Genomic DNA, 10,535 nt, shown 5'->3' with positions numbered 1-10,535 from the left:
GCTTGACCCGGACGCAGAATGTTTTCTATCTCCATGACAACGCGGCCTAGTGCAGCGGCCGACGGAAACTTCCAACGTTAACTTCTCCTTAAGTAACGCCCGCTGCTGCCAAGTGGAAGTTCGGTCAAAGAGTGAAAGCGGCAGAGCTCCCACTGGGGGCAAGTCAGGTCTGATGATGGGGGAAAGGGGACAAATGAGGCTGGAAGTACTCAGCACGTCGGGCAGCAGCTGTGGGGAGAGAAGGAGCAGCAGCTTTACCTCAACACACACACACACAAGATGCTGGAGGAACTCAGCAGGTCGGGCAGCATCTGTGGAGGGAAATGAACAGTGGACGGTTCGGGTCGAGACCTTTCAGCCAGTCCTGATGAAGGGTCTCCCTGAAACGTCCACTGTTCATTTCCCTCCACAGATGCTGCCCGACCTGCTGAGTTCCTCCAGCATCTTGTGTGTTGCTCCAGGTTCCAGCATCTGCAGAATCTCTGGTGTCTCCAATGCAGCTTTACCTCCTGTCATGGCTGGGACATCTGGAACCAGAGGGTGAAGGGGTCAGCTACATTGGGACTGTGATGAAGAGGAATCTCTTCACACTCTGGAGGTTCAGCTGTTGACTATGTTCAAGGATGAGAGCAATAGATTTGTAGACACAAAGGGAATCAGAGGATATGGGAGTTGGCTGGAGGGAGACCTGGCATGATGCCAGCCTTCACCTTACTGAATGGTGGAGCGGGCTCAAATGTTGGTGCGGCCAGTTCCTGTGGCTCCGTCTTATCTCCTCATTAAATTTCACGTCCGTCGTGGAGAAGAGTTGGGTTAAGGTCTCATCTGAGAGTGCAGCACTCCCTCAGCACTGCACTCGGGTGACTGTGCAGTGTTTTGGTCTCTGGAGTGAGACTTCTGACTCAGGCCAGTGTGTGATCCATTGAGCCACAGCTTTGCCTTCGTTTCTCTGACCTGTTGAGCATTTGTTTTATTTCAGGTTTCCAGACCCTGCTTCTCTATAGCCCCCTGCCCTTTTGTGTTTGAAAGAAATATTTACATAACTTTAATGAGAATATTTACTTGGTTCTCAAATTATAACATCATCCTTATCCAGGAATGCACTCCAGCCCCTGCAGTGCCCAACAGTCCTACAGCAAGCCAGTGGGCATCCAGGCATGGGCGTATCCTTGGAAGAGGGGCAGGCAGTTGGCTTGCTGTTGCTTCTCCCTTTCCTCCACCACATTTCAGCTCACTCCTACTGACTGATTGGCCTCCCCTTGTCAACCTGTCCCATCGATCCATTAGACCGGCCAGGCATAGGTCACACTCCTGTGTCTGGGTCAGAAGGTTGTAGTTCAAGTCCCACTCCAGAGACCTGGGAGCAGAAAGATGCTGCGACAGTACTGAGAGAATGCAGCACTGCCAGAGGTGCTGTCTTTCGGATTAGACAGTAAACTAAGTCCCAATCTGCTCTCAAGCAGACATGAAAGATGCCACCACAATTTTTTTGAGATGTTGGGGGGGAGGGGAGGAGAGGGGTGCAGTCACTATTTATTCATAAAACAATACCAGATTGTCCGATATATCACAGTACTGTTTGTAGGATCTTGCTGTGCAGGTAGTAGTTGCTGTGTTTTCTGAACTAGGACAGTGCTACATTTCAAAGGTGGTTTGTTGTTTGTAAATTATTTTGGGCTTCAGTAGAGGGTTTACGCCTCATCATTGCTGACCTATACCATAACTTCACTTAGCTGCTTTGATTCCATTATCTCTTAATACACTGACCTCTAATATAACACAAAAAATCTATTATTTTTACATTATAAATCTTGGTTTTGAAATTTTCAACAGATCATAACTTCATGGAAGCATGACAGATTTTCACTACTCTTTTACGAATTACTACCCAACATCACTCCAAAATGGGCTGATAGTTTTTATCTAGAGAATCTCATCTGTGTGCAGGTTAAAGACTGAGCCTTGTTCTTTTATGATTTGGTCACATCAGTGTCAAAACAATGAAGTGGGAAGGCCGTGGGGTAGGCTGTACTATTGACTGGATAGGGTGAGGTGCACAGACCTTACAGTCTCTGCTGATAAAACGTTGTGTAACTGTGATCAAACAAAGCCTTGTGTAAATCCCAGTCTGTGGGGATTGATCCTGGAAGCAACAGCCAGTTTGCAAACTTCCATCAGGAATCTCATCTCTTTCTCCCCCTTCTGTTCAACACTGTGATCCATGCATAAATTATATATTTAAAAAAAAATTTCCACTGTTTATTTTCAGATGTTAAACTTGTATCCAACAAATTTAGAAAAGAAATTCAGGTATTTCAGAAATTCAGGTACACCACCAGTCAAAAATAAACAACTGCAAATGACTTGAAACCAGTTGACAGATTGCAGAGTTCTCTATTTTGAGTTGTCAAGTTTGAACAGAAATTGTCAGCAATCCTTTCTAACACTGTTGGCTGCAGTAGCCTTTAATGGTCTGGAAGCTGATGACATTCCTTAAGGCCAGGCTGTCTTTAGTGGACTGGAAATGCTTCCCAGTCCCTTCAATAGTTGGTTGAAACATCATTACCTAAACATTGAAGGGTAGAATGATGGGGGAGGGTTGGACCCAGGTTATCAGATGCATTGGCACAATTTTTGGGGGAAACTTTTCTTTAGGTGCGACTTTGCTTTCAGAACAATTTTGAGACAAAGGACATGCTTTTCCCCTCTTTTCCTGGCCCCCATACGATGGTTACTGTCAGCACATCCCAAAATTCAGCCTGTTGACGTGCAAAGCCAGCTCACGATGAGGAACAGAAACAGAGACAACCACAAGGGTAGAAAATGCCACATTATCCGAATAATTAAGAGGAACTTACAAAGAGGTACCAGGAGGTGGCTAATGTTGTGGCTTTATTTAAGGAGGCCTGCAGGGACAAGTAAGGGAACTACAGGCCGGTGAGCTGTACATTAGTGGTGGGAAAGTTACTAGGATTCTGAGAGACGGGATCTATCTGAATTTGGAAAGGCAAGGACTGATTGGGGATAGTCAGCGTGGCTTTGTGCATGGGAAATCGTATCACACAGACTTGAGTTTTTTTTTGAAGAGGTGACCAAGAGGATTGACGAGGGCAGCGTGGTCTGTGTTGTCTGCATGGGCTTTAGCAAGGCTTTTAACAAGGTTCCACATTGTGGGCTGGCTTCGAAGGTTAGATAACATGGGATCCAAGGTAAGCTGGTCATTTGGTACAAAGTTGGTTTGGTGGTAGGAAACAGAGTGTGGTAGTGGAGGGTTATTTTTCAGATTGGAGGACTGTGGCCAGTGGTGTGCCGCAAGGATTGGTGCTAGGTCCCCTGTTGTTTGTCATATATATTAACAATTTGCATGAGAATATAAGGGTATGATTAGTAAGTTTTTGGATGACACCAAAATGGGTGGTGTGGTGGACAGTAAAGAAGGTTGTCAACAGTAGTGTAGCGGTTAGCGTAACGCTTTACAGTGCCAGCGACCCAGGTTCAAATCCGGTCACTGCCTGTAAGGAGTTTGTACGTTCTCCCTGTGCCCGCGTTGGTTTCCTCCAGGTGCTCCGGTTTCCTCTCACATTCCAAAGACGTACAGGTTAGGAAGTTGTGGGCATGCTATGTTGGCGCCGGAAGCGTGGCAACACTTGCGGGCTGCCCCCAGAACACTCTACGCAAAAGATGCATTTCACTCTGTGTTTCGATGTACATGTGACTGATAAAGATATCTTAAATCAATTAGGAAAGTGGGCAAAGGAACAGCTGATGGAATTTAAATCAGATAAGTGCAACGTAGTGCATTTTGGAAGTTAAACCGGGGCAGGACATACACAGTAAATAGCAGGGCTCCGGGGGAGTGTGGTAGAAGAGACCTAGGGGTGCAAGTACAGTTCCCTGAAAGTGGCAACACAGGTGGACAGGGTAGTGAAGAAAGCGTTTGGATACTTGCCCTCATCAGCCAAGGCATTGAGTACAAGTGTTGGGATGTCATGTTACAGCTATACAAGACGTTGGTGAGACCGCACCAGGAATACTGGGTAGTTCTTTTTGCCATGCTATAGGAAGGATATGATTAAGCTAGATGGGGTGCAGAAAAGAATTATATGGATGTTGCCTGGACTGGAGAGTTTGAGTTAGAAGGGAGACTCTGGATAGACTGGGACTGTTTTCCCTGGAGTGAAGGAGCCTGAGGGGTGACCATATTGAGGTTTATAAAATCATGAGGGCCATAGATAAGTGGATGATGGGAGTTTTCCCCCCCAGGGTATGGGAAAAACTAGAGGGCATAGGTTTAAGGTGGGAGGGAAAAAAATTTAAAGGGGATCTGAGGGGCAAGTGGTAGTGGGTATTTGGAACCGGCTGCCAGAGGAGGTGTAGAGGCAGGTACAATTACAATTTTTCAAAGACATTCATATAGTTACATGGGTGGGAAAGGTTTAGAGGGCTATGGGCCAAACACAGGCAAATGGCAATAGCTCAGGTAGGCAACTTGATTGGCATGGATGAATTGGACCAAAGGGCCTGTTTCTGTACTGTATAACTCTGACCTTAGTGCTGATTTTTTTTGTTGTTGGATGTTCTCCACTGTACGGGATCAGAAGTTTAATTGACCAAGACATTATAATGCCAAGCTGCTGACATATCCTAATCCATGAACATTTTTGTCCCCAACAATCAGGCCATCATTCAGAAGCTGTAAGGTCCTGGTCCCAATCCTGACAGTTCAGCTTCCTATTAAGAACTGGCAATGGATGCCCTTGATTAACCTTCACTTTAATGAATTTGTCCTGGAAGCCTGGCCTCTGTTGCTTTGCAGAGACTGCTCTTCTCACCATGACAACAGTTGGATGTTATACTGCAAGGCATGGTTTGAATTTCCAGGAAAGCGTTAACCAGAACCATCATTTGCAGCAACATTTTATAGCATCCTGGAGATAAGGCAGCCCTGAACAACTGAAGGTGGAAACAGTTGATTCAATGAGTGTCCTGCTTCTGTATTGATTGCCTGAGTTCCTGGAGCAGATACAAGTCTGTCTGGTAACATCAAATTGCTCAAATGGTTTTCGAAACAGGTTCAATGAATCCAACACAGGTCAATACCTGAGACCTATGCAATATTCCAAGTGTCAACCATCTGAAAACAAACTTCCAAGACACTCAATTCCAGACTCTGGGTGACCTTTGTGTTAAGTGGATGAAAAAACCTAAATGGCAAGAGTGATCTTACTCAGTCTCCCAACTAGGCTTCCAGAGAAGACTTTGGGAACACACGTACCCAGGAAGGTGTTTCCAAACTTAGGGAAGCTTGTTGGGCTGAATCAATCTTCCATCAAGGGTGGCTATTACCAGCCACAGGATCATGAGAACAAGAACCAAATATGTTGAGGTCTTGACCCGAACCCCTACCACACAGGCTAGGCGCTAATGACGCAAAGGAATTTCAGCAGGGAGAGGCCATAGAATCTAGATGCCTTCATAGGAACAATTGGGAGTGGATCAACACAGATTATTAAGATCCAATGGAGATTTACAACTGCCCTCATCAAAGTAGGAATCATCTGTGTCATAGGTGATCCTAATGTGGATGTAGTCTAAGTGGTTGGTGCCCTCAGATGAGTTGGCACCAACTGGAAATCGATGCCCTGGAGCTGGTTGGTGTCACCAGAGAACATGTTAGATGCCCCTGAACAACATATCAACAAAACCAACCTGAATCAGGCACCAGTGGGCACAGAGAACCTGGAACCAGCTTATACCAGAAGAGACTGTATTGTGCTGTATTGTTCTATGGTTCTATGGTTAAGTTTTACAGCCAGGATTTGCATTGAGCATTTACCTCAAATGATTTACTGCTGGGTGGAGCTATAAAATTACTTGTGGGTGTTGCAAAGCAGGATTTTTTTTAATCACTTATTTTTCTGCAAAGGAGACACATTTGGCACCAAGCTGAGAGGAAGTGGGTGGATTTATGAACCAGCCATGGTCTAAATTTGAGTCTAACAACCCAACAAAGATGTGTGGATCACACTTGGGAAATCGCAGATTCTAAGTTGGGAGGCCTCAGTACCAATTGGTAACAGGGTTGACCTTATCGTATGGACTGGAGGAGTTACATCTGATTGGCGAGTGTCCTTTATCAGTCCTTCCCACTCTACATTATTGAAGCTGCAACTGCAGGGATTTCCCCTATTTTCTGTTTACTCCCTAGGTGGACTTCCCAGCAGACACTAGTGGAGTTGACTGGAAGGACTGAGCCCTCCCCAGTTCTCTGATAGCCCTTGCTTGATATTAAAGACGAGACAGGAAGGTTCACCTGTAAAATAAAAGGGGGGTGGGAAGAAAATGTATTGGGGCCAATGTTTACAATTAACAAATTAGGTCAACAGCAGATGTAGTTCTTGGCAGTGGCATTTTAAAGGCATATGCACACAACCTACCCCTTCACGATCCATCCACTAAGATAGCATGGGAAAGAAATAGATTCGTTTTCAGATAGAATCTGCTATTTCCCAAGTGTGATCCACACATCTTTGTTGGATTGTTAGACTCAAATTTAGACCATGGCTGGTTCATAAATCCACTCACTTCCTCTCAGCTTGGTGCCAAATGTGTCTCCTTTGCAGAAAAATAAGTGATTAAAAAAAATCCTGCTTTGCAACACCCACAAGTAATTTTATAGCCCCAACCAGTAGTAAATCATTTGAGGTAAATGCTCAATGCAAATCCTGGCTGTAAAACTTAACCATAGAACCATACAGCACAATACAGGCCCTTCGGCCCACCATGTTGTGTCGACCTTTAAACCACGCCTAAGACTATCTAACCCCTTCCTCCCACATATCCCCCTATTTTAAATTCCTCCATATGCTTATCTAACAATCTCTTGAATTTGACCAACGTATCAGCCTCCACCACCACCCCAGGCAGCGCATTCCATGCACCAACCACTCTCTGGGTAAAAAAACCTCCCTCTGATATCTCCCTTGAACTTCCCACCCATTACCTTAAAGCCATGCCCTCTTGTATTGAGCATTGGTGCCCTGGGAAAGAGGCGCTGGCTGTCCACTCTGTCTATTCCTCTTAATATTTTGTACACCTCTATCATGTCTCCCCTCATCCTCCTTCTCTCCAATGAGTAAATTGAATAAAATGAGTCTCTCCTCATAATCCATACTCTCCAATCCAGGCAGCATCCTGGTAAATGTCCTCTGCACCCTTTCCAACGCTTCCACATCCTTCCTATAATGAGGCGACCAGAACTGGAGACAGTATTCCAAGTGTGGTCTAACCAGAGTTTTGTAGAGCTGCATCATTACCTCGCAGCTCTTAAACTTGATCCCACAACTTATAAATGCTAATATCCCATAAGCTTTCTTAACTACTCTATCCACCTGTGAGGCAACTTTCGGTGATCTGTGGATATGAACCCCCAGATTCCTCTACTCCTCCACACTATCCATTTCCTGTCTTATAATGTTACTGGCCACAGATTCTGATATCATCTGAGTTTTAATGGCTAGCGAGAGCTCAGCCAATCTCAATGAGCCAGCACTGACATTCCCTTATTACATTTCCAACAAAAGACTATTCACACCAAGCTTCTGTCTCTCCTTTATTAATAATCAGAGAGGAACACATCCATACTTGGCAACAGCTCGAACTGGAAACTGGTTACATCGCTCGTCACCTGCGATTCTGTAACCAGAACACCAACCCACTGAAGAATTCTGAAGGAGATTGGCTGCTATGAAGAATCTGCCTTCTGTTCAGTGACAAGCAGCATTCTTAGTCAAAAAGCCATGAACCAGGAGGATTCAAGGAAGGAATGTAAGCAGCTCTTCGCACTTTCAAACTAGATCCTAAATAATGTTAAAGGTTACTTAAATGGCCTTTCTAAAAAAAAATCCAGCTAAGCATCCTGGAAATTTCCAAAAACATTAACACAGACTAACAAAGTTCTATATTAGATACTGAGGTAATACAGACATCAAAGATGTTAAACTTCAGTGAGGAGGAAGGATAGTACTTGTAAGTTAAGCACCGGTCTCCAAAAAAAACGTAACTATTCAATGTCGTGCACACTCTTGGAAAACAAGTTCTTATTCCTAAAATCTCCAAGGTTATGGCCTTAGTTAATGGCTTGGAAAGGAATGACTGAAACAAAAATCTGAATGAAGAGGTAGCTTTTTCAAACAAAAATATAAAATGTCTTAAAATCTTCAATGCATGTGCAGCTGGCTTTGTTCTTGAAAGATGGTCTCTTGATTCTTCCCTTTAAAAATTGTTGTCTGAATGAACGACGGTGAGTCACGACTACAGAACAATCCACATACTGCGTCCACTATCCGCCAGGCGCTTCAGCGAGCGACCTAGACAGAAGCCGAGATACATATTAAATCATCGTATTTATCCTGTTCTCCCTAGCTTTCCTGCCAAGCACCAAGGCCAATCTTTTGTTCATCAACAGCCAGTGAGATTAAAATGCATTTATAATAACATGATCGTGAGATTACTTTTAAGTAAATCCAATACGGGATCACTCATTAATATTCCAATCCCTCTACCCAGCACAGCACTGGTGATTTGTGTTGTAATGCCTCACATTAGCATGTGACTGAAACAACCTCACAGGTGGGGTGACTCAGACTCTAATGCTCTGTTGCTTGATAACCTTTTGCCTGGAGTGATTAACTGAGCAACTGTGTGAGGGGCTATTCAGAAAAAAAATCACAATAGATAGGTGCACAGGATGGCAGTGCATGGGTCGATAGGTTGCCCATGCATAGCTCCTGACTTCAACTCCATTATCAGCAGCTGCAAGTGAATAGCAGTTCGCCAAAGGGAGACCATAAAATACCTATTATTTCTATTGCAACAACAGGCATGCCCTTACCCTCTTTGGGTGTAGAACCAGGGAAAGAAAGAAACAAGACTGAATGCCAGCCCAATAATTGTCAACCAATGCTCAGAAGCCTCAAGGCGCTTGGAGCTGTGTGGCTGCTATATATCACTGAGGAAGGGAAGGGAAGGGAAGAGAAGGCAGGCTGTAGTTGATTATCTGGATCGTGTGTGCCACATGCAACTCACACCCATGGTATTACAGCATACCTTTATGCAGAGCTTCATTAGTCATCCTGTTCACATTGCGAAAGGTACTTTCGGGGACTAGCCATCGCATTGCTACATCAACACAGCTTTTCCGAAAGGTACTCCAAACGCTGCCACTGTATAAAAAGGGACAGAAAGAGAAGCAAATATTAGCCTGTATTTCCACTTCTCAAACAAGGTGGTGTTAGGGAAATGCATCACTTAACCTACCTTGTTTGACCCTGGACAGCGGTTAAGTCTCCAACGCCCACAGTCGCAAAGATGCCGGTATTTAGATTCCACGCGCCCTTCAAACATGTGTGATATGCTTTGGGCCTGAAAAATCATTAATGAAGTTTGATACCAATTTAATGTATGGCTCAGGTTACAAACATAGGATTGGTTATGGGGACAGGCCCATCAGAAAACACGATGATTCCTGTGCTAATATGGGGTGGAGAAACATACTGTGAGAGTGTAACAGCTAACCAGTACCATAGAATAGAGAACAACAACATGAATGAATCTGCAGTAGGGGTAGGTTTGATGGTCCGATGCTCAATTCCCATTCGTAATTCGTGTACTCTTATCTATTGGCAAAAATAATCGCAACATGTCTGTTCATTCCAGACAATATCCCAGTTGATGCTTTCAATGTGAACTCAAGGGTTCTTGGGTCAAGGCAGCCGTATGGTATAGCTCCAATTCCCTCCCAGTGCCACACCCCAAGACCGACTACAGGAGAGCACCTCCTGCAGCACCCAAGTAACATTTTCATTCCTGACCACAGCCATTGTTGTGATTGCTCCAAGTCAGTGAGTCAAATTAACGTCAACTGATCCTAAAGAGTGAGGCAGTTGGGGAAATTTTTCCATAACAGGAAATGGCTGCTATGAACCATGCCAAAATTTGCCAAATCCATTTCATTCTCAGAGCCACAATGTGAGGAAATTTGATTCTCATCAGTCAGGGCTGAAACTTGAATCTAGAGGTGAAAGTCAGCATGAAACTCACCCATAGAAAACAACGTTCAGTTACCCCATGACAGTAAAGTGTATAACCTAAGTGTAGCCTCAATTTAACAAGTCTTCACCATTTCATAGTTTGAGCTTACCTTACTTGTCCTTCCTCATCTGAAGGGTATGCTAAGAGCAGCAATCCTATGTTAATGATGACATGGTTGGTCACAGGGCATACCTTGAAATAAAAAAAACAGATCACTAATCTACAGCTGGTAATTACATATCCAAATGCAAGGAACAAAAATGAACTACACTTAAGTACAGCAACAAGTTGATTTATTTCTTGAATCTTCCACATGCCACACAAGGCCCTTCGGCAAACAGCACACAAGACAACTGGGTGTGTAAATAGAGAGAATGTATTGAAAGGTACTAAGAGTGATGATAATAAGTGTCAGCTCACCATCCATCCAAATGCAATAAAGG

The 10,535-nt window shown here is 44.2% G+C and overlaps 1 protein-coding gene across 1 annotated transcript in view; it reads right to left on the bottom strand.

Moving 5' to 3' along the window:
• Nucleotides 1-7,599: 7,599 nt before the first annotated feature.
• dcaf15 (DDB1 and CUL4 associated factor 15) overlaps nt 7,600-10,535 on the bottom strand; it is a 29,232-nt gene continuing 26,296 nt past the window's right edge. The window contains exons 10-13 of the mRNA XM_052042068.1: nt 10,202-10,284; nt 9,319-9,423; nt 9,109-9,224; nt 7,600-8,369 (exon numbers count right to left, since the gene is read on the bottom strand). Of these exons, the coding sequence (XP_051898028.1) occupies nt 8,314-8,369; nt 9,109-9,224; nt 9,319-9,423; nt 10,202-10,284 (360 nt within the window). The 3' untranslated portion in view covers nt 7,600-8,313. The remainder of the gene's footprint in view (nt 8,370-9,108; nt 9,225-9,318; nt 9,424-10,201; nt 10,285-10,535) is intronic.

This window comes from Pristis pectinata, chromosome 31, assembly GCF_009764475.1.
Source record: "Pristis pectinata isolate sPriPec2 chromosome 31, sPriPec2.1.pri, whole genome shotgun sequence".
Classification (NCBI taxonomy): domain Eukaryota; kingdom Metazoa; phylum Chordata; class Chondrichthyes; order Rhinopristiformes; family Pristidae; genus Pristis; species Pristis pectinata.
This window is presented reverse-complemented; position numbering and strand designations above follow the sequence as displayed.